This window comes from Platichthys flesus, chromosome 7 (assembly GCF_949316205.1).
Source record: "Platichthys flesus chromosome 7, fPlaFle2.1, whole genome shotgun sequence".
NCBI classification, from domain to species: Eukaryota; Metazoa; Chordata; class Actinopteri; order Pleuronectiformes; family Pleuronectidae; genus Platichthys; species Platichthys flesus.
In genome coordinates, this window is record NC_084951.1 from 19,645,495 (window position 1) to 19,670,396 (window position 24,902).

The following is a 24,902-nucleotide window of genomic DNA, read 5'->3' on the forward strand; positions in this document are numbered from 1 at the left end:
ACCAAATTCTATAAAAACACTTAACTTAAGCTAACTTAAGCGATCTAACATTAGTTTCTGGTTGAACTTACAAGATAGAAGTCAAGTAAGTCTGGTTTACTCAAGGTGTTATCTGAATTTGGGTCTGGAATAATAAAACCATTCATTCCATTCATAATGACCATCCACAACAAACAAATGTATGTGTTATTTAACAGTCCTTCTAAACTGTCTGTACCATCTGGTTTTTATTTGTTTTAAATATGAATTGTGTGTGTTGAGCCCTTTCGAAGAAGCCAAACCTTTTGAGCAAACAAGATATTAAAATAAGCCTTTCTTCAAATATATGTGTACAATTTCTGCAATTAATCCTAGTTTTCGTGAAGGTTGGATACACCAAAATGATCATAAAGTAAAACAAATTCTGCTAAAACATAAAACAGGTTCATTATAACCTTCGTGAAGGGAGGATCTATAGCATGTTACATTATATTGCATTTGTCTTCATGTAGATTTAAACCCACCGATATTTAATAGGTTTGCACATTTAGGAGAAGACCTGTAAATAATCGTAGTAACCTTAACTGCTGCTGTTGTTGTAAATATTACAATAACCTTTGTTGTGGGGCTTTACAAAGATGGTATTTTTCAGGGTAAAAAAAGAGTAAAGGGTTTGTTATTGCCTCAAAATGTCAATGATTTGCAACATAAGATCTTAAACTTTTGCTCCATTACTAACTTGCCCAACTAAGGTTAAAGTCTCATACTTAAGAAGTCTATGGTGGCCACACAGACAAATCCAGACTCGTATCAATATGTTCCTGAATGTTACATTTTACACTTTATGTCCTGAGGTAACTACTTTAGCATGAGTTTTTTTGTTTATTTTTTTTGTCCCAAATAAAAAATCGCATTGTTGAGGAATTGGATATTTCGTGAGATAGTTGTTCAACCATAGAAGTCATCGGCTGTTTCACCAGAACATGCATCACAATGATTTGTATTTGTGCACTCAAATCATCAACTTAACATTAGAGTAGAGCGAAACAAGCTAGCATAAGAAAAGGCATGAGACTGTGAAATCTGTTTCAATAGCGTGAGTGTATTGTATTCGAAGGATTTGTATTGCCCTTTTGGGCTTTTTCAGGGCCTAGACATGCTCAAATTCTTACCAAAGTTTGCAGGAAATTCAAAACCCCAAAAAGTAATTGTATTCTGGAGTAATTTGAAATGGGCGTGGCAAAATGGCTAAACAGCGCCATCTAAGGAAAAGCCCCTCAGTGAGCTTTCACCGATCTTCATAAAAATCGTAGCCCAGGTGTATCATGACTAGACAAAAAAAAAAGTATAACGGTGCAATGAGAAAAAACGCAACAGGAAGCCCGCCATGTTGGATTTAGTGGCCATTTTGGAAGTCATCCCAAAAATGTCTTTGATGTACTTGTCCCAGGGTTTTCATCATATCAACTTCTAATGGACATAAGTGTCATCACAACAAAATGCAGATATAAACTACCTTGAATTTCAAGTTTTCATCCCAGTCTGATCGCGGCATGGCGTAAAAGTTTGATTAAAACACGATGTTCTGTATCTCAGACATACATGGTGCAATCGACTCCAAACTAAACATGTAAGACAAGAGTCTCGGCCTGAAGACATCTACTCAGAAATTATGAATTAAAATCGCCCCCTGGTGGCAACAGGAAATGTCCTGTTTTTGGAGACTCTTACACTTGGAAGAATTCCTCCTCATCACTGACTGCAACCCGTCAGTGATGTCAAACTGTGTCAAAATTGTCTCAAGACATTGATAATGGCATAAGATTACTGTGACTATTCGTCAAACGCCATATTAGTGGCATGGTGTCAAAGTTCATAAATTCACCGTTAAACACAAAAGTTTCTTTAACTTCAGTGTTCATGGTTCAGTCTCCCTCAAAATACATTCTCGTAACAACAGCTGCCCCTTAAAGATATTTAAATGGTTTTAAGGAATGTATGACAAATAACTCAGAATCAGAATGTATTTATTGCCAAGTAGGTTTACACCTACCTGGAATTTGCTCTGGTTGTTGTTGCATACAATGGACATAAAAACATAAAAACAATAAATACTACACACATAAGAAAAAAAAAACAATATATAAAATAAATATATAATGATAAAAGATATAAAAAGTAAAAGGTCAACTTCTGTGAATGTCATCTTAACAAGATGGAGATATAAACTACCTCAGTATATATGATTTCATCAAACGGTGTGACCGTGGCGTGGTGTGACTTTTTTTGATGATTCGCCAAAAAAGGGATTTATTAAAACTCTTCTGTGCATTGTTCATTCAGCTTCAAAACTCATTCACACATTCACATGCCTGCCCTCTTTAGAACCATATCAATATTGACTCATCATTACAGGGCCACCAGAGAGGCGGTGGTCTAGTGGCAGAAACTTGGACTATGGGCAGAGAAGGTCTCTGGTTCGTGTGTCCTGCACCAGATGGGTTAAAAGCAGAGATTACATTTCCCTACCTGCATGAGTGTGCCTTTGCATGTCTGTGCATGTGTTTGGGACTAATAAATGCATCTTAATCTTAATCTTAATCTGCTGGCTACAGGAAGTGACATGTTTTAAACTTTGATGAACTGCTCTTGGCTGCTTTACAATATACAGCTCAAATGATATATACAAGTTAAAATTAACAAAAGAGCATCTGCTCAAAGAATGCACCATTAAATAAAACCCCTTCTTTTTTTCACAGCCGGTGAACATGCGGACGCTCAGGGAAGGTGTAATGAGCAACAGAAAAAATGTGCTTCCTTCTGGGCTGAGAAGGAGGAACTCTCCAAGTCTAGCCTGAAAGACAAGACCAACCAGCAGCAGTTGGAGAAGGAACTTGCCAGGTCAGTTAGCAGCATAACCAATTCAGCTGCACCCTCCACATTTGTGTATCATTTGCTTAACTCTGCTCCTTTGCTATACAGTATATCAAACACTTTGCTGTTTGTCATCCTCCACCTATTGAACTCTGTTGTTTTGTTTCTCTGTTCCCGTGCTCAGAATGCTGAACTGAGCAACAGCCTCAAAGCCCTAGAGAGATCCATGGCTACATGGCTCTGTAGAGAGAGGTATGCTCTCAAAATATAAAGACATCCACCTGAGTGAGCATCTCATAATAACGTCCAAGAATCACACTGGTTAGGCTGGAGATTATGTCCGCCTCGAACCTGACCCTCACTGTTGCCGCTGTCCGTGCCTGGATGCCTTTCACTATCATGTTTCAATCGTGCCACTTACTGGAGACAGAATGACTCACACTTCACCTGCACTTTCAGCACATAAATGCAGCCCCAAGAGATGTTTCAGGCCTTGAGTCTTACTTTATTCCATTTGAACATGCAAGCACATGATTGTGTATAGATCTGTGAGTTAGGTCAAAACAATCCTGAGCACACAGTAGCATTGTGGCTTATACACTGCCAGAGGACTGCAGCTTCTGCTGACCAGGCTTTTTTACAAAGAAAGCTACCAATGTTGACAAGGTGTTAAAGTATTAATGAAACTTCCCACACGCACTCTCAGTTAAGGGGTGTCAGTTTCTCCTTTGAGAGGAAATGAAGTTGGACTCTATTGACAGGGAGCCATACAATGAAGTTAAATTGTGTACTTTTTTTTTACAATTTGAGTTTCTGATTCACCATAGTGAAATATGAACAGGCTGATAAAGAAATTTTATGTTTTTTCTTTGACGTTTGCCCAAAGATTAAATGAATATATTTATTCTCCAGTAAATCGATTTAAAACTGACACTTCAAACTGTAACTTTTCTCCTTTTGTCTTTTCGATAGGTGTTGAATAACTGCTGAATCGGCTCAGCCAGAACACATTATACCATATCATACCTTTGCTCAAAAGCCTTTACGTGGTATGAAACAGCCCCATGTGAAATCCAAAGCATTTTGGACCCTTTAAAACCTTCTTCTTAAAGTCCATCTAGGCCACTGGCTACTATTTTACTGCAGAGCCTCAATGTTGCTCTAGTAATTTATTTACCTGTATACATTAATGAATATTTTAGTTGAGCTTACACCGGTTTCATTGTCTCAGTACTTTCAATGTTAAGTTCCAAATGGTAGACATTTCAGGCTTTAGGTTATTTTCCTCTACGCTCGCATGACTACAAGAAAGACAGGAGATCTCTGTAGTAGCATTTAATACTGACATTTTGTAATTCAGTTGTCTTTCATATGCCTAAAAGTGTTTCTAATTTTGTGTCACTGGGTATTTTGGGCCAGTTAGGGCTGATTTCCTATTAGAAACAACGGATAAATACAAACACAGTTTCTCACTGATGTAGTTACCCAGACCAGAGATCTTCTGGTGGTTATATTGCTAGAATAAAACAAAGTGATTGGCTGTTGTTTTGTAGTTAGTTAAACTTGTTTAGTTTTTGGTTTTACTAAAACTCTACTACGACTATAATTAGTTCAACTTTTGGTGTTTTTCTTTGTACAGCTCGATGGGACTAAAACTAAGCTGTCGGACCTGACGGAAAACTATGAGAATACCGATCAGGAGACTTAGACGCTTACAGAAACTTAAGTCATGCAAAGCCAACATGAAGAAGCTTCAGGAGAAAAGATCAAAGGTGAGTGACTATCTAGCACTCAGCAGAAAGGAGAAGACCTTCTTTTTCGCATAACAAAAAAACACATTACTTTTAAACGTATGAAGAGTTTTACAAATCGTAGAAATATGTGAACATCTCCAGTTGTATTGGTTTTGGGAGCATTGTGTCTAATTTAGCAACCACAGTAAACTGAACATATTTTCTATTTGTTAAAATGTCTTCAGGTTTACACCTTCTCCCTTCTACTCATTCACTGTCGATGACTGCTTTTAGACAGCGAGATTTATATAAACACCACAGACACAGACTACTGACTCAGGGTTTATTAATAAAGCTACAACGCCCAACTAAAGTATGTCCCATTTCAGTTGATTACTATAATATCCCTTCCCTTCTTTAGACATCCTTATTGATGCCTGCATAAGCCATAGTCATCAGCCTTTTCCTGGCTTTGCTGTAATGGTGCTTCGGTGCATTGTGGTAGTAAGGTACACTCCTGTCGAGTCGGCCTACATCTTTCATTCTCATCAGTGTCTTTTAGCTCATTGCATGAATTAATCAGGTTTTCCCCGTTTCCCAGAATGCCCTCCTCTGGGGAAATGAATGTCTCAGATATCTAACCTCTCTGATCATACAGTTCCAACATCTGACATCTGTTTGTCTTGTCTGGATGCCTTAACGCTTAACAACTGTTTCTCTCTTGAATGGGCGTATCTTTATCTGAAAGAGCCGTTTATAACTCACATCCTCTGTGCACTGCATTGATCTCAATTGCAAGCTCCCTCTGTCAAAGCTTTTGCTGTCCTCGGATGTGCGGTTTCATGTGGTGAGGCTCATGTTTCCATTTCTGTCTCACCGCTTGTTTCAGAGAGCGTGGATGACCTGGGTGCTGGCGGTCGCTGTGGTTGTAACGGGAGTGACTGCTGCTGCACTCTTCAGAACCTGAGGGCAACTCGCTGGAGCACACACACAAGTGAATCCAGCCAGCCCACCCCCCACGAGGCCCTCCGGTGGTCGAAATCCGTCTCGAATTCCGTCTCTGGCTGTGTGTTGGAGAGCACCGTGGCATGCATCACTGCCACATCAAAGCTTGTCTGCAGCAAAACTGAAAAACTTGCCCCTCATCATATCTGCACTATTAATTAGGAGGGCTCCTACGCAACACTGTTTGATCCTTTAATGAATGTTAAGAGACTCTACACAATTAATTTATTCTGATTATACATGATGATATTTTTCTGAGTCTGAACCTACCTAAATGTAACACATCTCTGTAATTGTCAGAATATTAAATATGATCACAATAACGCAGCCCCTAATTGAGTGCATGATGACTGCCTTGGTTACTGTACATAAGAATATTTAATTGGATGGTTTTTGGTGCATAATGTATGTTAATTTAGAATTTGTTTTATTCTGAGATAGTCTGATAGGTATATATTTAACCATTATGAGAGGACTGGAGAAGCAAGTAATTAATATTATCTTCCTTCATGGAGTCAGTTCAAGAGCTACCTTATGCTTTTTACAAATTGTAGAAATATTATAAATATATTTTAAATACATGTTGATAGTTCCTTTACTTAGAACATTTATGTGTTTCTGCACCATTTGTCAGCATAATGCTTCAGACATTTAATGAATTGTGCAACTAAGTATTGTGATGAGGATTGTAGGATATAAGGGACTAATGGGGACGATATCTTTTCCTCTGCTGCTTCAATTTCGACTGTCCTGTTTTAGAAATCTGTCTCTTGTGAGACCTCAACTCTATATAAGTGCTACAGTAAATTAATGGAGTATCTCTGTAAGTGAGTGGAGTTGTGACACATAGTATCACACAAGCACAGTTTGACCCTCTAATTTAATGTGACTGCTGTGGTGGCTTGTAACTCTACAGGAAGATTACAGGGTTAAACAGTGAGAGCAGTTCCACCCTATAAGCGGGCCGACCACCACACTGATACTAAAGCTCTGGAGGAGGATGCACTTTATTTCCCAACAGGATGAGATGTTACAGAATTTACAATTGTGCAATATCCTCACGGTCATAGCTTTAAAAGAAATTGCTGTGTCTGTAGGGATGAGCAGTCACCACCTGATCCACATTTGTGTGTTGCTTTATTGGCTCGATCACTTCTGCTTTGCTGTCTTTGCTGAGTCATCGTACCCACCATCATGACAAAGACCAAAGTGTCTTGGGATTCTCGATCAGACAACCCAGGGGATTGACTGTGCGTGTGGCCTGCAGGCCGACCGAGGGCTGCCCCTATACTAGGATGAGAATCGTTCCCATGAAAAGGCGAGGCTCTCTGCAGGGTTGTCGTGTCCATTTGTTCTGCTCTAGTGTGTATGTAGGTCATTGGTAGTGGACCAGAGATGCAGCAGAATGGCAGCCGTGCACTGCATTAGAAGGAATTTGCATACTGTGTAATCCTGAGCTTCATATAGCTCTAATATACATTCTGACTAATGCTCAAGTCGTACACTATCATACTGAGAAGAGTTCAGCGAATTTCCTACATCACAACATGAGGAGAAGCTTACAATGCTTTCAGCAGACCTCTATTTCATTAAATAGAAATATGTAGCTCAAATGTTGAAAAGACTTAACTCTGTCTTTCTATTTTTTGTTCGCATATCAAAATATTAAGTTAGGCTTTTTTTTAAACAGCTGTATACCGAATGATTAATTATTATTTCACTTGTTTTTCTGTTCATAGTTGCGCTACAGGTTTCCAGTAGTATATATCTTCATGTATCAAATGAATTGGTCTCCACTTGCGAAAAAAACTGGTTTGTACATTACCAGTCATTTGGATATTACATAACACAACAACATCCAAAGGATCAGCTGAGTTAATATCACCTCTGGAGGGCAGTCTGTTCATGTGAGGCTCCACCAGTGCATCAGCAAGGTTACTTCCCCTCAGTCAAGGAAACCTCCTTAATGTGTCAATTGGCAACACCTGCTTCAAACCTCCATCATCAACTGAGAAGGCTTGGATGACATCTCAATGCCTGCACATGTCATGGCAACCAGGGGTCTCTGCCAGAAGCCCTCTGATCCTCACTGCTGACTGCAACAAACCTGGGACACTCACTCACAGCCTGCCTCCATCATGACACCCAGTGGTAAGTTTTGGACCTCAAGCTTGACTTTGAGAACAGATGTGGAGGAGAGAGTGAGACAGGGATCTTAAAGTCAGAGGGTGATACATGGCGGTGAGAAAGAGTTCAGTGAGACTCAATGTTAAACCGAGCTCTTTCATCTACTTATACAGAGCTGTATTTATAGAGCAGGCCGATTCTTTATTTTAAGGGTGTAAGATTTGAAAAACCGGCAGGTCTTTTGAGAATCTTTCAGTGGTACCTCAACATTACAGCATTATCGTCATTATAGTCATACTCACTAATAATATTCTTGTCTGAAATACAGATTTCCCTAAATATGAGCTCCTCTTTACACATCAAACATATACAGAACTATTCAGAAACCAACACTGCCTTTGTCACAAAGAGTTGGAAGCAACGTTTACCAAGATCAAAAACTCCAAGTTCATAAAGACAAACTAATGTAAAAACTTTTGTCATTGTGCTGCTATAGACTAGGACTGCAACTCATTACCACCTAATCTCATGGTTATTTATCCAAATAGTTGATTAATTATTAGGCCTAATAATATATTTGCACAAGATATTCTACTCTCTTGTTTTGATGGGGTTAGGGTTAAGTTCAAAGAATTTATTTATATACTACATCTCCTGGGATTTATCAAATGTAAAGATGATTCCTGACAGGTTTGACCGCATAGCGCCCGACCAGAAGCAGAGCCTGGGCTGTACGTTCACTTTAAAGGATTGATCGAGTTCTCTAGTGGCCCAGTTCTCCCTGATGATGAGTAAAAATCAATGGGTTTATCCAGAGCAAACATAATGTGTCGGGACTAACTGCACTCCCAAGGGTCAGTTTTATTTTAAATTTCTGAAAGATAAATGGACTAATAACACTATCTGTACTTCAGTGATACCTGCGATCAAATGTATCTGCCGGCTGTTGATCTAATCCGAATCCCAGTTGAACCACAGAGGAGGAGGACAAAATAATCAGGTAAGTAAATTTGTACGGCATGTTGTGGATAAAATAAATAAGTTATATAAAATGTGCACAAATATGCATCTCTGTTATATTTGTAAAATGATTTAATGTACTGCGTATACGCATTTTCAAAAAATGTCTCCTGTCTGTCTATAATCTGTAAGTTATTCTTTTAATTCTCAACCAAACATTGTCTGGATGTTGGCTGCTGACTTTTCTCCTCCCCTGACATTTCCTCTTCATGCTGTGTGTTGCATGTGCTCATGCTCTTTCTATGTGAGGCAGCCATGGCAGCTGATCTAGATGTGGCGAACCTGTTTGTCATAGCTGGGGCAACACTGGCGATTCCCATTCTGGCCTTCATCGCCTCCTTCCTTCTCTGGCCCTCGGCTCTCATCAAAGTCTATTACTGGTAATGTAAATTATTGTGTTGTCCCGTCCTCCCCTGTATGTTTGTTACTACCGGTGATATTTGTCCAGAGCACGAAAGAAATGCAAGAAACGATAGTTCTCCTGAGAATGGGTTACATTTGTTTACCGGGAAATGATTTCATTGCATGAAGACTGACTAGTAAAAATGTGAGCCTGTCATTTGAAAAGGTTATTGTGACCTTTTTGAGCGTATGGTGTGAGAATCTAAATATCAAGTCAGGTCATTTGTATTATTAAGAGCCAAGAAATCATGAATTGGCCTCACATGAAACGTATAACTGCAACCAAAAAAATTACATCCGAACCCGTCATCATTTGGCCCAGATTTGACTTGCAGTGGAGTTGTGCCTCTGCGTGTCTGCTCAGATGTGTCTCTGCTCCTCCGCAGGTACTGGAGGAGGACGCTTGGCCTGCAGGTTCGCTACGCCGACTGTGGCGGGTATCGCTTCTGTTTCTCTTGCAGAGGGAAGCCTGGGATGAGACCTTCCATTTTGATGCTGCATGGCTTCTCTGCTCACAAAGACACGTGGCTCACTCTGGTCAAGGTCAGGGAAATACTCAACATTTGCAGCTATGGATTAATGACGCTACTAGTCAGCTGATTTACCCTGTGCATCATTATTATAGTTCTTTTGAGGAGGTGGAAACTATGTGAAAGATGCACCTAGCAATAAACCCTGACCGTACTGAAATGTGATGCTCCCCTCAGCTCTTCAGAGTCTTAGCTCATTATTTAGCTGTCTGGTCCATTTATATTCACTCTCACTGCTATAGAGCTGTTTTTGACCAGAGCAGGCAGACTGACACAGTCAGAGACTATAATGCACTAGAACATTTAGCAGCTAAGGAGTTGGCGGGGACCAAAAACCGAGCTAAAAGGAAGTGAATATTTCACTCAACGTTCACCACATGGCAATGAACAGGATCCCAATCATATTAAACTAAAACCTGATGATATGCCATTGCTCTCCAGGTGGATAAAAGGATAAGTACATTACAGGTTTAAATTTCAGGAATACGTATTCCGTTGCTAATGAGATTTAAATTATTAGAGTATTTATCACATGGTTTCTTCTACTGCTCTAGTATCTACCGAAACATCTGCATCTTGTGTGTGTGGACATGCCTGGCCATGAGGGAACATCACGCACCAACACAGAGGATTACTCGATCCAGGGACAGGTCAGAAGGATCCATCAGGTACATTGATAAAACTACTGAATCTAATACTGTGTATATGTATATATGTATTCATCAGGTCACTAAATCATTTCACTGTAAATGTTTTTCTGTCCCTCATTCTTTTCAGTTTGTGGAAACTATTCGCTTGAGCAGAAAACCTTTCCATCTGGTGGGGACATCCATGGGGGGAAACGTAGCTGGAGTTTACGCAGCTTGCTACCCCTCAGAAATCTGTAGCATGACTCTCATTTGCCCAGACGGTAAGTCACAGTGTGTGGGTTTGGTTGTGTGTAGAAAGTGTATGTAAGTGTGTAAGGACTGCATGTTCACTGTATGACAAGCCCCAAGGTTTTAAGTGTGTGTGTGTGTGTGTGTGTGTGTGTGTGTGTGTGTGTGTGTGTGTGTGTGTGTGTGTGTGTGTGTGTGTGTGTGTGTGTGTGTGTGTGTGTGTGTGTGTGTGTGTGTGTGTGTGTGTGTGTGTGTGTGTGTGTGTGTGTGTGTGTGTGTGTGTGTGTGTGTGTGTGTGTGTGTGAGATGTTTAATGGTTTATCTCGGATTGGGCTTGGAGTCCCAAAATGTATATTTATAAAAAGTTGAGGGTTAGGGTTAACCATGTTGTCAGAGAACTCCCCCCCCCCCCAGGCTACAGTATAATGGCAGCTGAAGGAGCATCTCTTTGTTTAATGCAAAACAACGACAATACCACAAAAAACATAAATCATATGAGAGGAGGATTCATTAGCAGTTTTAGCTACCTGTACCTAATAAACTGCTAACTGAGTGTATAATGTGTTTTAAAGGGTTTTGGTCATTTAATTAAATTTGATCATTTTAAATTGCTTTAAGGTTGTGTTTATTGACCAGGTGTTTCCTCTCAGGGTTGTTGGCCTCTTTGGGGTGTTTGGCGCACATAGACTTGTTAAGTGCTGAGGTCATTTCAAACTCTGAAACAGTGTTGAAAGAGGGATTAGTCATGTCATCATAAATGGAGTTCATTTTATTTTATTGTACCTTTTATTGTATTGCTGGCTCATCTAAAGACAGGCCTTGTAAGTTAGCTTTGAGTATACATGCATAGCTGTATTTCATTGCAGCAGTAACTCACACCATATATACTAGTACACTTACTTCAAATTTATTTCACTTTTCTTTGTGAGCTTAACATTTTGTTTCATCTTTCTAAAAACTGTTCTTGTTTTCCTGCAGGTATCAGACATCCCTGTGAGACCAAGTTTGACAATCACCTGCAGGACCTGGAGCACAGCAATTACACATTAAATATCCCGCTGATCCCAACTACACCCGAAGAGATGGAGGACATGTTCAGACTCTGCTCCCATGTTCGCTTTAAAATCCCTCAGCAGGTCAGGTCCAGACTTGTAGCTGGCAGAAGCACATTCATCATATTTGATAATCAAACAGTGTTTAGGATCAGCAAAAAGTAATATACACCCTTACTTTTTAAATGTGACTGCATCATGTGGTTGTTTAAATTTGTTTTCATTGTTTAGATTCTTCAAGGGTTGGTAGACGTTCGGCAGCCGCACAACACATTTTACCAGGATGGTTAGTTCACTTTGCCATGAGACACTTTAAGATGTCCAATGTTTAAGCATCCATCCAACTTCCCGGTCATTTTTTTCTTCTTTTTTGTCATTAGTATTTATGGTGATTGTTGGTGAGGAGTCGAGATACGCCTTACACGATAACCTGCATCTGATCGCTGCACCTTTACAAGTGATATGGGGGAAGAAAGACCAGGTAATTATGTCAAGTGGTGCAGGAGATACATGTGGGCTGTGTACATGTGTAGTCTCCATGTTGGCTTGACCTTTTCATACATCAGTACCTGTAGATATATTGAATCAGCACGGTAAGACATCGATCAGTGGTTCAGGTTCCACCTCATCACTGATGAAGTTTTAGGGACATTTTTTAGAAAGTCTGCAAAATCTGCAATCTGTTTATTTCAGCCTCTTTTCTCAAGTTTTTACTCTGAAGAACCTCACAGCTTTGAGGTCTCCATTACTTCCAGGCCACGAGACAGAAGTCATCTGACCCATGTTCTGAGAGAGGCTTACAGCACTTCATGTAAAAACACAGCCTAATAAGATTATACTGATCTTTCACCCTATCCTTTGAACAACTGAGCTACATTTGTGTCAAACCACTGTTACACATGCCTGCTTCAACATAGAAGGAGCATAACACAATTTGAAAGCACAATCCAAACGCAACTGAAAACAAAGGTTTGGCCCAGCTACATTCTAAAACTGACTTGACGTAATGTTTGTCAGATTTTACTGTCCAATGTACTGTTTAATAGTAATTTCAAGATAAATCCTCACTTAGATTTGTGGATGATGATTTCTATAACAAAAACCAATGAGGCAAATTCAGTTTTTTTTTTCTTCCTGGGTACTGAGAACTACTTCTTCCCTTCCTACTACACCCTTGATGCTGTTCCACTGATAAAGTGACTCAGCTAAGCTTATACAAATAGAGAGGTGATTGCCTACTACATGCTTTAGATTCTGAACTAATCTCAAGAATCACATGGATGTGTATCAACTTGTAACCTGAGGGCGGTGGCTCAGGATTCTCTATCTGCTCAGTTAATGTCGCACAAGAGAAGTCTCATGCTTTCAGTGCACAAGTATGATAGTTATTAGGGCCGGGCAATAAAACATATAACAATGTCCAGAAATACTGATAGAGTTGAAAACCTCAACTTTTTCTCAGGAGCAGAAATCAGTCCTTCAACTTAAAATAAATGTGTTATATTGACAGTGAGAATTACTGCTGAATGGTATTACATTTGTATCCTGATATAATGTTGGGCACTAACCCTGCATCTCTCCAGGTGGTGGATGTCTCTGGGGCTGCGGTCATCGCCGACGTGTTGCCTGGGTGCAGGGTGGACCTGCTGGAGAACTGTGGCCACTCGGTGGTGATGGAGAGGCCGTGTCGGACCGCCAAGCTCCTCCTGGAGTTCATCATCCTGCAGCAGGGGGCCAGGGGGGGCGCGAAGAAATCCACCTGAACTAAAGACTTTAAATCATTCACCTCCTGCCGCACCGTGTGCTCCTCATACGTGACGTGCATGCACACACATCCCTGGACACTTTGATAACAAACACACTTAAGCAGTTATCCAGCTCCACAGTTTCTCAGATGCTGAAATAAATCGTTTTTTGTGTGTGATGAAAACCTGACAATGACAATAAAGAGCTCATGCATGTAGCAGTGTGTGAATGGATGTGTTCATGCGGGGGGGGGGGGGCTGCAGCCGGACCTCCTCCTCCTCTTTCTCCTCTTCATCCCCCTCCTCCTGGTGTGCGCACTCTTGCTGCAGCCCGGAGTCGAGCACATCTGCCCGGTGCGACCACCGGTGAACATCCCTCCCCTGAACCACAGCGTTACACGCACCGAGGCTCGCTGCTGCCGGGGAAGGAGAAGTCGAGTGTTCCCCAGGAGAAGCCAGGTGAGGCTCGGTCTTCAGTTTAACGGCTGCTTCTCTTCCAGTTTGTCTAATGAACACCCCGGCGTTAACCTCCGGAGGAGCAGCAGCAGCTAACGTTAGCCACTTTAGCATGCTAGCTAGCAGAGTAAGTAGCCATCGAGCTAGCAGGCGTAGGATAAGCATTTGGAGTGTGGTGCTAACGTTGTGTGAAAAGCTGCTAACCTCAGTGCACACATGCTGAACACATGCATCAAATGCATTTGGTTGCTTTTGTTGTAACAGCTCGTTTGTTCACTAAATAAATAGAAATACACCGACCCCGGATGCTGATCACCGTTAGCTGTCACACACAAATTAGCTGCCTTCAGTGGAAACATGTGAGTTCGCTTTCACTTCCTCTGCAGAGTTTATGATTTCAGTCTCGATCAGTAAACTCTGTCACGTTCAAAAGCCAAAGTTTTCATTTTCACCCAAGGAATCGAAAGTTGACCGGAACAGAGATAATGGATCATTTGAGTCTGTTGCATCATTCTGTTTTACACGTACACCTTTCCTACAAAATAAAACCAACAGGTCTGTATATACTGTCCATTATATAAATGCACACCTGGCATAAGATCCACGTACCTTGTGTCTATACAAGCATCATGTACATAAGGATCAATACTTGAACCAGCAACTTTGCACTCTGCTCAATAGGGATCGACTGCCCTCGTATAAGTAACCTCTAGGTTATCGACCCATATTTGTGTGAGCATCAGCACCACTGCACTGCCGTCCTCAGGTCGTAATGAGTAGTTAAACGTTGTCCACCCATGCACATTTAGTTTCGTGGTGCTGTTGTGCATGCTCGAACTCTATTGCACATAGTGGTCACGCTTATCTTGCTAGTTTCTAGTAGTTTGTTTGTATGTCAAATTCCTGTATAGAAACTAGTGTGTGTACTCATACATGGCAAATAAAGTTGTTTCACAGAACGAACAACAATTATAGTTCCACACACACGTTTCTACAGCTATCTTAAGGCCGAATTATATTTGTGTTGCACGGACGCACGCATGCACTCAAGACACGCAACACGCCATTTTCATGCCCTCTGCAGGCTTGCGTGCGTCCGCCAATTTTTCTAACTATGCGACAAAACGACGCGAGCCTCACGCAGCCCGCAAGGCTTGTGATTGGTCTTATTACTACATCCCGTCCGGAGTCTAGTTTCCGTATTCATGCCCCACAATACGCGGAAATCACGGAAAATTTAGAAGAACGAATATGGACCAAATAGATGAGCACTTGGCAGAAGAGATCCGAAAGTATGACCACTTGTATAACCCGTCACTGACTGGCCGATTTGTCCGCCAGAAAAAGGCTATGAGGAGCCGGAGTGGCGATGTAAATAAACATTCGACGAAGAAGAAGACGTCTCTTCTTTGTCGTTACTCGTTACTCCGCCTAGTGTTCTGGCGGTGAACTGCGTTGCAACACGCGCAACACGTGAGTGAAGCATAAACCAAAACGAGTCCGTCGATGCAGCTGCGTGGCCTTCCGCGGTTGCAGTCGCAGGGCTATAATTCAGCCTTGAGTCAGAACACTCATAGCATGATGCATTCCCTAGCGGCTAGGGAATTCATCAGGGCCTAGCCCCTTACCCTAACCCTCACCATCCAAATGAAATGCCTAACCCCAACCCATAACCTAACTCTAAAAGTCTTAAACCCCAAACAGTCCCTTAAATGGGGGTCACAAAGTGAGGACTGACCAAAATGCCCTCCGTTGGTGGTAAACTCAAACTGGTCCTCACAAAGATAGCTGTACAAACACACACACAGAGAGCTGCTGCATGCTCTTATCGGCACTGCAGAACATGAGATGTGACCGTGTCCCTCACTAACTGAATAACTTTGTTACAGCTCATGTTAATGTGATTTTGTTTTTCCCACAGGAAAAATTGAAGTTACCCAAACCATATCCGTTCCCTGTCTATTTTGGCTCTGACCAAGTGGGTATTGTTCTACAAATGGATAATGGAGACTGGGGCCATAGGGTAAGAGATTGGTAGAAGGGAAGTAATGTTAAACTAGCCCAAACTAGAGCAGTCCAAAACAACGATGCCGCAATAAATGCTTAGATTTAGTTTGAATTGGCTTTAACTTTTTTTTGGCTTTAACCTATTTATTTTGGAAAAAAGACATGGCTGATCCAGAACTAACCAAGTACAACCCACTGAAACAGAAATTCAAGGATGAGGTGTTCATTAGGAATGAAGGAAGAAATAAAGGGACAATATAGGATATCCTGATCAATGGGCTTATCCTTCATTACCCACACCAATACATTTATAAAAGTATATATTTTACATTCTTTGAAACTGCGGCAAATTTTCCTGACCATTTCCTCACAAACTGTGGAAAAGCTCATCACACATTAAACGTTCATTTTGAACTGAAAGGTAAAACTTGACTCCTATGATATTAACAGCGACTTTTACATTTAGTTATAACAATGAATCAAATTGCGTGCAAATGTCGATCTAGTTAAACAAAGACATGATCCTCAACTTGTCCTCTGCTCCTTTCTGTCCCAGATGACTTCTCCTGTTACTCTGAATGTGGGAGGCTGCCTCTACACCACCAGTCTATCCACCCTGCAGCGCTATCCAGACTCCATGCTGGGCGCCATGTTCAGGGGAGATTTCCCCACCACTCGCGATTCCAACGGGAACTATTTTATTGATCGGGATGGAACACTTTTCCGATACATCCTGAACTTCCTGCGGACGTCCGAGCTCACCCTCCCGGTGGATTTCGCAGAGACAGACCTCTTGAGGAAGGAGGCGGACTTCTACCAGATCGAACCCTTGATTCAGTGCCTTAGCGATCCCAAGCCGCTCTACCCTCCCGACATCTTCGAGCAGGTTGTAGAGCTCTCCAGCACTCGGAAACTGTCAAAATACTCGAACCCTGTGGCTGTTATCATCACGCAGTTAACGATTACTACGAAGGTTCATGCCTTGCTAGAAGGCATTGTCAACAACTTCACCAAGTGGAACAAACACATGATGGACACCCGAGACTGTCAGGTGTCGTTCACTTTCGGACCATGTGACTATCATCAAGAGGTGTCATTACGGGTTCTCCTCATGGACTACATTATGAAACAAGGCTTCACCATCAGGAACACGCGTGTGCATCACATGAGCGAGCGTGCAAACGAGAACACAGTGGAGCATCACTGGACTTTCTGTAGACCAGCTCAAAAAGTTGAAGACTGACTTAAAGCACATAAAGCACTTGTCTTTTTTTATTCTGCATAAATCATAGACAAAACAAGTTTCAGTATGACTAATAATAATTTTAAACTATTTAGTTCTACAGTGCACACTCTTCAAACTCCAGACAGTGAGAATAAGAAACAGCCAATCTGTGAAATAATGTGTTACTGAGACATGTATGAAATTCCTTGCAACATACATTTCTTGAGGTTACGAAACAATTTTATAAAGCAATGCGATCATAATTGTATTAATTTAGATACTATGCATTATACCCCAATCATGCCAAAAAAAATGTGGCTACATTGTTTTATTTTCTAGGGGTAATTTTTTATTTTAAAGTGACTACAAAACCTGCGTCTGTGTAATAAAGTAATTGTGATCATGTAGCCATGAATGTAAATTTATACCCCGATCTCGGAGAAGATTAAGTCCAAAAGAAAAGATTTTAAATCTGTCAGTCATAAGTTAAGTCCTGTCACGTGTTTACTTTTTTAACTTGATAATAATAAAGTATAATTATCTTTAGCCCAGTGTCTTTCTGGACGGTTGACAATAGATATTAGTCCCTTAGCTCTTTATTATCTGGAGTACGGTAGTGTTTCTGAAGACCCCAGCAGTTGTTGCATGTGTGTCTTGTATTTGTTGTGTGTGCTTTGCAGTACAATGTCTGTTGTTACACTTTAGAGTTCAAGTCAACACTATATGTTTGGTCATCTTTTGAAAATAAAACCATTTGTATATTTGTCAGTTATTACATTTTTGTCTTGTGGTTGAACATTTCACTGTGTTTCTGTAGAATTTAGCACAAGAGCTTTGGTCTTATATGACCTGTGGCACCTGTTGGGCGACGTTCGAGTCAAAGGTGGCAGTTAATGTCTTCAAAAACATGCTGGACTAAAGAAAATCTTTGTAATTGGTGGTTGAATATTTAATTGGGTGAGAATAATGTCTTTGTGGAGGCACTTATTATAACTCTGACTTTGTGTGTGTGTTTTGTATGCCAGTGCATCCCTAGGGCAATATTTGATTTCCACCCAGTGACCTACTTTATAAATTATTTATTGAATTTAAGAAGAGAAGGCAGTAGAAAAGAGGTGAGTTTTCCAATCATTCATTATTGTGTTAATTAGGTTGAAATACATGGAATAATGCAGAACATTTTGGGAAAAGTATAACTGTACTATGAATACGCTGCATTTACTTGATGCAGGCATACAACTGAATACACCCATATATTACACATATCCCATGGCAGTAGAGTAAATATGAATATATATATTGTATTATCGTGTAACATCAAACATGTAGTCTTGAGATCATGATCTGCATCTAAACACCACCCCCCTCCTTCCCCCACACACTCGCCTTCATTCGTGGTTTAAACGATGCGGCCTGAACGCAGCATTGGGAGTGGTGCGTTCGTTTAACCTTCGAATTCCGCGCTGCCAACACTTCTGCTCATAGGTTCTGCTCCACACTCCAGCTCACTCCGCTCATCCGCTTTACGCCGGATGCCTCGGCGAGTGCGCCCCGTCACGTCCGTCTCTCATAACACATGTGAAGGACAAACAGAGGGTCCACGCTGTCCTGTACTCTCACTAACTCACATGTTTGATCAACGGGTTTGATCTGTTTCCCCACGTGTAGCATGTCCCTAGGCCAGGATGCTTCGTAAGAGTCAAACACTCAAGTACTTCCTCAGCCTGGTTCCGGGTAAACGTCGCCTCGGGACGTACAGGTTCCTCCCCGTCTTCTTCTGCATCGGAGGAGTCATGGAGTGGATCATGATCAACGTGCGGATCGGAAGAGAAACGTTCTGTGAGTGAAGCATGAGCCGAATTTTTCAGTGTTGAAATCCCTTTATCCAGGTATCCGGCTAGCGTGTTGTTAGCATGTTAGCCTCTGTGTTTACCTGTGTCTGTGGAATACAAACACATGAGTTCACCAGAACGTGTCAAGTTGTCACCTGATCAGCATCTTACACGTCCAGCCCCGCCATGTCGGGTCAAATGTTACATGTCTGCCAACCTGCTCATCTTCACTTCACATTTAAGCTAATCTCGCCATGTTCTACAGTGAAGATGTCACCATGGACGGATTGACCTCCGTGGCTGCCACGGGGCCTAACACCTGGCTTTGGGCCCCTAACCCCTCCCCAGTTCATGTTAAATTATTATAATAGATTCATATAAACCATTAAATTAATTGGTAACCCCTTTTGCCTGTGTATTCATTATTATTATAACTACGCAAATTACTTATTTTAAACAAAACTTGACAAATTGGAGGAGTTTTATTAAAACAATATTAGGACAACACAAGACTAGATTCTAACAGGTTAGTTGGAAGTCCAGCCTTGTTTGTAGATATATGTTGTATACTTAATATATTTACTAGCCTGCTCTAGATTTTTTTGGTTTTATGACTGTGAAACAGATTTATATTATTTCATTGTTGTAAATCTTTGTGGTATTAGACAGTCTTGAAGAGTATTAACCAGGTCAATGTGCATTAACTCTTTTATGTCGAACAGGTCAGTGAGAATTAGACCATATATCGGTATCAAAAAGTATGCTCAACAATATGTAACTCAAATGTAGTATTAAAGAGCAGTTATTGAGTAAATTAACCTTTTATGTCCTCTTTATCACTTTGTTGACATATGTCTGCAGTTAACCAGAGTGACTCAAAAGACTGAAAAGGAAAAAGAACCCTTGTTTTTTTCTTCTCTCACTGACCAAACCCATATTGCATTTTTCCAGATGTGCTCAAACCTGCCATTTCTGCAGAACTGAGAGTGCTCACAGTTCTCTTCTATTATAAAATGAGAAGAAAAACAAGCCTGCACATTTTCTCCTATTTTAGGTCATGTAGGGATACAGAGAGATGTTTTCCTCTGCCGAAAGCAGACATGTGACAGCAGGAGAACGCACAAATGGAACAGAAAAAAAAACACTTTAAATGGAATTTGGTACTGAAGTTTGTTACATGGCAGTTTGAATTGTCATATGTTGAACAAATTTAACTGATGATGGCTCAGGGCTTTTGGAATACGCCTTGACAGAGATAAAAGCAACCTGGAACTGGCTGATCTAAACGAAATACAGTCATTATTACTGTCATAGTGTTTTAATTACGTTCTTTTATCTATTGTTAGAAGCCAGAACAGCTGCGGTGGGAAAAATGGGTCTGTTTTGGCTCATTCAGGGCACCTGAACAAAACCAAAAGAACAGAACCACTTTTCATTTTATTATTAACATCTGTATTTTTGAGTGATGGAAAAAATAGTTGGATTCTTTACTCGAGTACAAATACTGTTTTGAATTTTCAGTCCTTTCTTAACTCTTTGCTTTTTGATGGGATATTGGATAGCTTGAGCAAATGGATTAAAACAACTGGCAAAATCACTATTCGTTGATATATGAAATTAAAAACTAGCAATTTTAATCTTAAAAGTAAATAGTAACTGAAACTGTCAGAGGAGAACGTACAATTATCAGAGAGTATTTCTCTCCGAAATGTAGTAGGGGTTTAAAGTAGCATAAAATGGAAATTCTCAAGTACCAGCATGCCGAAACTGTAAAATGTAATTGAGTAAATGTGCTTAGTTGCTATTCAACACGTTTATTAGTTTGATATGTCAAACTGCGGTTATTATGATTAAGGCACGGATGTCACACATCAGCCATTCAGTGTATTCCAATATAGCCTTTTTAGATCTACAATACAGAAATCTTCAACTCGGCCTCTTAAATGTATTTTTCTCTTGCCAGACGATGTCTACCGAAGAAAACAATCCGAACGGGGGTACCAGCAGAAGGTAGCAGATGGACTGATTGTTGTCGATGAACCTGCAACCAAGTGAACATCAGTCGGATTGAAGTGGACTAAACTTGTTGTTAAAGGAAATATACTTGGACTCTGGTTTATTACAACAACCGTATCACAGTTAGAAGCTGTCAGAAAGACGCTGATGATCTCTTCCAACATGCAGCTTTTATTGTTTATATCTTTGGTTTAAGAAACAGCAACACATAAAAGCTGAAAAAAACAACAACATAATCACAAAAAACGTCTCATTTATTCATAACAACCACAACCAGATCTCAGTATTGGTTTGTCAGTGAATCTGTAAAAAATGTTGCTTAACACCTGCCAAGTCAGCAAAGTCTCAGCCAAATTGTAACAGAATGGAAAGCTAATAATGTGTTTATTGCCATCTTGGAATGATTTTGCATGTGTCTTACACTGGAAGAAAACACTGATAAGAAACACAAACACAAGCTCTGTCTTCCCTTCTGTTCAATACTTTCGTCATTTCTGTCGTATTCTACAAAAAAGTTGCATCATCTTGAGCTGTATTGTAAATTTGAGTAAATAAAATGTAACTTAAGAACAGTATTTTGTTCGTGGTATTCTTACTAAGCGTCTGTCTGCATCAGTTTATATAGATCAACCTCCCTCACCCCCTCTAAATTTTAAAAGAAATCATGCTTTGTTCATTTCAGTTCCATCCAACAGGGAGGTGCTGCAGACAGATGAAGCTGTTGGGGTGCTGCGACAGCTTCAGTGGGTTCCCGTCCAGTCTCACCTGGTCCAAGTTGCGGCGGATGTAGTGACTGGTGTTACCTTTGCAGAATGTTTCATCTGTCATTGTTGAGATCTTGTTGTTCTGCAGGAGATCAACCCAAGGACACAAAGTTATGGCTCCACTGACTCCCATAAGAATTAGAATTTGCTGTTATTTCACTGAATTGCGGATGGACTTACGTGCAGGTGCACGACATGAAGAGACTCTGGAAGTTGGGGCACTGCCGTCAGTTCATTGTTTCCAAGGTAAAGATATGTCAATCTGGTGAGTTTCTGCAACAACAAACAGATCCAGAGTCTTAGATCAGGCCATTTTAACAATAATCCAAAGTGCAAAATGTCTTACTTTAGCAAGAGATGATTTAAATCGCTCACTCACTTTAAAAGCTGTTGCCTTTACACCCTGGGTTTTAAGCTTGTTGAAGTTGGCATTAAATGACACTAGCTTGTTGGGAAGTATTGGAAGTTTGGTGAGTTTATTGTCTGTGAGAGTGAGCTCCTCAAGATTGAGAAGTTTGGAAAAAGCTCCATCTTCTATGTCAGCGATGAGATTCCCAGTTAGATCAATTACTTTTAATGTGGCTGAAACAGACAAACAAAAGGACAGAGAGCTTGCAAGATGATATTCACAGTCCAAAAATCTGTAGAATATTATAACAATTTTATCCACCCATGTCTGCAAAGTCTCGATTGCGAAGTTTTGTGATTTTGTTGAAGCGTGCGTAGAGATATGTTGTTTCCTTGGGCAGTGCTGGGACAGATGACATTTCAGGAGACACATCCTCACAGTAAACAGATCCAGTCAGGCAAACGCACAGTAGACACGTCGGTAACTCTGAAAAGATCACATTTCTTATTTCAAATCACATTGTCTTTATTTTTCACGATTTCTTTCTATTTGTTCTTTGAATAAGTTGACTAATTGGTCCCAGCCATGTGACTGGGCAGCTGAAAACGCTCCACATTCAGTTGAGCAAAGGACACTTGATCGGCCCCATTATTACATAATAGCAACATCCACACAAATGTTGGAGAATGTCTCAGTTAGTGTTGCATAAGCTGCTTTGAAACTGTTGTTGAAAACTTATTAATCAGTTGAAATAAAACCTACCATCAGCTTTTGGACCTGCTGGGTCAGTGTCTGAGTCCTGAGGGAAGGCATAGTCAGGATACTTCATCATTTCTCGCTGCAAAAAGAAGAATTCGTCCTCATAACCGCTTCTCTCAACTCACGACACTTATGCATTTCTATATGCAAGAATTTTAGTTTTTTACCTCAGGTTTTCTCGCTTCCATGTATTCATGTTGTGCTGCAGCGGACAGTATCCATGGGATCATAACAGATGTGAAAATTAAAGTCCTTAATTGCATCATGGTGTCTTGGAGGGAGAAGAGAGCGCTGTCTGCTAGACTGAGTTCTGAGTTACATGTGAGCAGGAGAAGTTTCCATCCAGCTTTTATTCAGCTGCCAGTGAGAAAAGGAAACAGACTTTAACTCAATACATGCTGCGTTTGTCTCCCTCTCAGTGTTTGTAATGACACCTAAGAAAATAATGCTTTAATTTTTTTTCTTTCGCAGCAAACACAGTAAATCGCATGGAGCACAGAGTTATTATTAAAATATTTGTAGAGGGAAATCACCAAGTAAACTTAAAGAAAGCTGTTTTCAAATGTTAGCGTCAGTGACAAAAGAATGTTTTACTGGAAATACAGAGGGCGCAGGTTCAAGTTACTGGTATAAAATGAATTGCCAAAGCAAGCACTGAACTGGAGACCAACTATTTAGAATTTGTCTGCTTTTCAACTTAAAACTTCATGTCACATAACAACTTATTAGTTCAATACGCTCTGTCCTTTCAGGAGATCGCTCACTTTCCCAAGAAGGAACCGACATTTAAAGGCTGCTGGAATCTTTTCATTCAGCTTGTATATTAATTTTTCCACCATGTAATTTCTAAATATATATGAAGAATATTTTTCATTTCTGAAATTAGATGGTTATTTTACACTTCAAGCAGCTCGACAGATGTTCTCTTAAACAAAAGGATCATCTAACATAGTTTTGTTAGTTAAACTACCAAAAATGCAAAGTTACTTTTTCCTATTTCAGGCTTGAGTTAACATTATATGGGTGGTGCCCACACGTCTCACCTGGCTTTAAAGCAGACTATTAAAGCTAAACTGCATGCAGGGAAAGGTCAGTTAAGGTCACTCACTGAGATTATGGCAGACTTTTGCATAACAATGAACCAATCAGATGGCCAATCTCCCATCCCCTTTACAACCAGATGGCAGCTTGTTATCATAATGGTGGATTTACCAGCTAAAGATAGAACTTTCCTGCAGATGAAATGGATCTGCTTGTGTGCAAAGTGAAAGCATGCAAGTGTGTGTAATAAGCAGTTAGGCTCATGTTGCTGTCTTGATAACGTAACCTTAAAATAACAGTAAAATACGGCGCTGTTGACTTCAGGCCCTGATTTCTTTGTTCAAAAGTGCAATCGCTTTCCACCTCCTCAAGATAGAGATGCACTAACAATACTTCTGACCACATGGCAGAAACTTGGACTATGGGCAGAGCAGGTCTCTGGTTCGTCTCTGGTTCGACTCCACGGAGAAACAACAAAAAGACGAACCTGGATTGATCTGTCCAAAAATTCAAGAAGATTCTCCCTACCCTGTCTGGTGCCCCTGAGCAAGGCACCTTACTCCCCCAACATCTGCTCCCCGGGCGCTGTACATGGTCGCTCACTGCTCTGTGTGTCCTGCACCAGATGGGTTAAAAGCAGAGGGTTAAATTTCCCTACCTGCATGAGTGTGCTTCTGCATGTCTGTGCTTGTGTTTGGGACTAATAAATGCATCTTAATCTTATTTTAATCTTAATCTCATGTTAAAATGGGCCTACGGGCATTTGCTTGACAAGTAAATATCAACTGCATTGTGTTTTGTCCTGCGTGTGTTTATAATCAATATATTGATGAATTGTATCACAGCACTCCAGTGAAGATTTTTTTCCAAACTTAATGTTAATATACAGATGGCAACTGATAAAAGATTGCAGCAGTGCCCCTGTGCAAGCTCCAGAGGTGCTGTTAACCTTGACCTTTAACTGTGATGTGCAGGATGGAAAGCCAATCCAGGTTTAAACTTAAACATGGATACAGCATTGTGCATTAATACAGCATAATTATTAAGCTGTAATCAAATAATAATAATCAAAAAAATAATTTAACTGAGATTAAATAGCTATGTATTA

At 40.5% G+C, this 24,902-nt stretch overlaps 4 protein-coding genes and 1 long non-coding RNA gene across 6 annotated transcripts; 4 read left to right on the top strand and 1 right to left on the bottom strand.

The window, feature by feature from the left end:
- The first annotated feature begins 2,744 nt into the window (after positions 1 to 2,744).
- On the top strand, positions 2,745 to 5,902 carry LOC133956351 (uncharacterized). Its single transcript, XR_009921136.1, has 4 exons — positions 2,745 to 2,880; positions 3,038 to 3,105; positions 4,493 to 4,625; positions 5,476 to 5,902. It is a non-coding gene; the product is annotated as an uncharacterized LOC133956351 (long non-coding RNA).
- Positions 5,903 to 7,593: 1,691 nt separating this feature from the next.
- On the top strand, positions 7,594 to 13,556 carry abhd6b (abhydrolase domain containing 6, acylglycerol lipase b). Of its 2 annotated transcripts, XM_062391768.1 has the most exons (10): positions 7,594 to 7,742; positions 8,633 to 8,718; positions 8,992 to 9,118; positions 9,527 to 9,683; positions 10,225 to 10,338; positions 10,448 to 10,580; positions 11,527 to 11,684; positions 11,832 to 11,886; positions 11,981 to 12,081; positions 13,184 to 13,556. In XM_062391768.1, exons 3-10 carry the CDS (start codon positions 8,994 to 8,996, stop codon positions 13,361 to 13,363), a joined length of 1,023 nt encoding a protein of 340 aa, XP_062247752.1. In that variant the 5' UTR covers positions 7,594 to 7,742; positions 8,633 to 8,718; positions 8,992 to 8,993; the 3' UTR covers positions 13,364 to 13,556. The 2 variants fall into 2 exon arrangements, with proteins under 2 accessions (XP_062247752.1, XP_062247751.1); XM_062391767.1 differs by lacking the exon at positions 8,633 to 8,718.
- A 112-nt stretch (positions 13,557 to 13,668) lies between these two features.
- kctd6b (potassium channel tetramerization domain containing 6b) lies at positions 13,669 to 17,797 on the top strand. The gene is made up of 3 exons (XM_062391770.1): positions 13,669 to 13,804; positions 15,723 to 15,824; positions 16,365 to 17,797. The coding sequence occupies exons 2-3, from the start codon at positions 15,798 to 15,800 to the stop codon at positions 17,049 to 17,051; spliced, it is 714 nt and encodes a 237-aa protein (XP_062247754.1). The 5' UTR covers positions 13,669 to 13,804; positions 15,723 to 15,797; the 3' UTR covers positions 17,052 to 17,797.
- A 725-nt stretch (positions 17,798 to 18,522) lies between these two features.
- On the top strand, positions 18,523 to 21,453 carry LOC133956598 (ubiquinol-cytochrome c reductase complex assembly factor 5). Its single transcript, XM_062391771.1, has 2 exons — positions 18,523 to 18,872; positions 20,829 to 21,453. Exons 1-2 carry the CDS (start codon positions 18,719 to 18,721, stop codon positions 20,918 to 20,920), a joined length of 246 nt encoding a protein of 81 aa, XP_062247755.1. The 5' UTR covers positions 18,523 to 18,718; the 3' UTR covers positions 20,921 to 21,453.
- ognb (osteoglycin, paralog b) lies at positions 21,118 to 24,417 on the bottom strand. The gene is made up of 7 exons (XM_062391769.1): positions 24,323 to 24,417; positions 22,921 to 23,110; positions 22,757 to 22,832; positions 22,316 to 22,480; positions 22,025 to 22,227; positions 21,826 to 21,918; positions 21,118 to 21,727 (listed from the first exon to the last, which is right to left on the bottom strand). Exons 2-7 carry the CDS (start codon positions 23,017 to 23,019, stop codon positions 21,560 to 21,562), a joined length of 804 nt encoding a protein of 267 aa, XP_062247753.1. The 5' UTR covers positions 23,020 to 23,110; positions 24,323 to 24,417; the 3' UTR covers positions 21,118 to 21,559.
- Positions 24,418 to 24,902: the final 485 nt, after the last annotated feature.

Bases quoted from the DNA above. Each gene is read 5' to 3' on its own strand.
- kctd6b (XM_062391770.1), top strand. From the start codon at position 15,798: ATGGATAATGGAGACTGGGGCCATAGG. The intron at 15,825-16,364 runs GTAAGAGATTGG...TTTCTGTCCCAG, and splicing joins ATGGAGACTGGGGCCATAGG to ATGACTTCTCCTGTTACTCT.
- ognb (XM_062391769.1), bottom strand. From the start codon at position 23,019: ATGATGCAATTAAGGACTTTAATTTTCACATCTGTTATGATCCCATGG. The intron at 22,833-22,920 runs GTAAAAAACTAA...TTCTTTTTGCAG, and splicing joins TGGAAGCGAGAAAACCTGAG to CGAGAAATGATGAAGTATCC. The intron at 22,228-22,315 runs GTGGATAAAATT...TGTCTGTTTCAG, and splicing joins TCGAGACTTTGCAGACATGG to CCACATTAAAAGTAATTGAT.
- LOC133956598 (XM_062391771.1), top strand. From the start codon at position 18,719: ATGCTTCGTAAGAGTCAAACACTCAAGTACTTCCTCAGCCTGGTTCCG. The intron at 18,873-20,828 runs GTGAGTGAAGCA...TTCTCTTGCCAG, and splicing joins GATCGGAAGAGAAACGTTCT to ACGATGTCTACCGAAGAAAA.
- abhd6b (XM_062391767.1), top strand. The intron at 11,887-11,980 runs GTTAGTTCACTT...TTTTGTCATTAG, and splicing joins CAACACATTTTACCAGGATG to TATTTATGGTGATTGTTGGT. The intron at 12,082-13,183 runs GTAATTATGTCA...GCATCTCTCCAG, and splicing joins TATGGGGGAAGAAAGACCAG to GTGGTGGATGTCTCTGGGGC.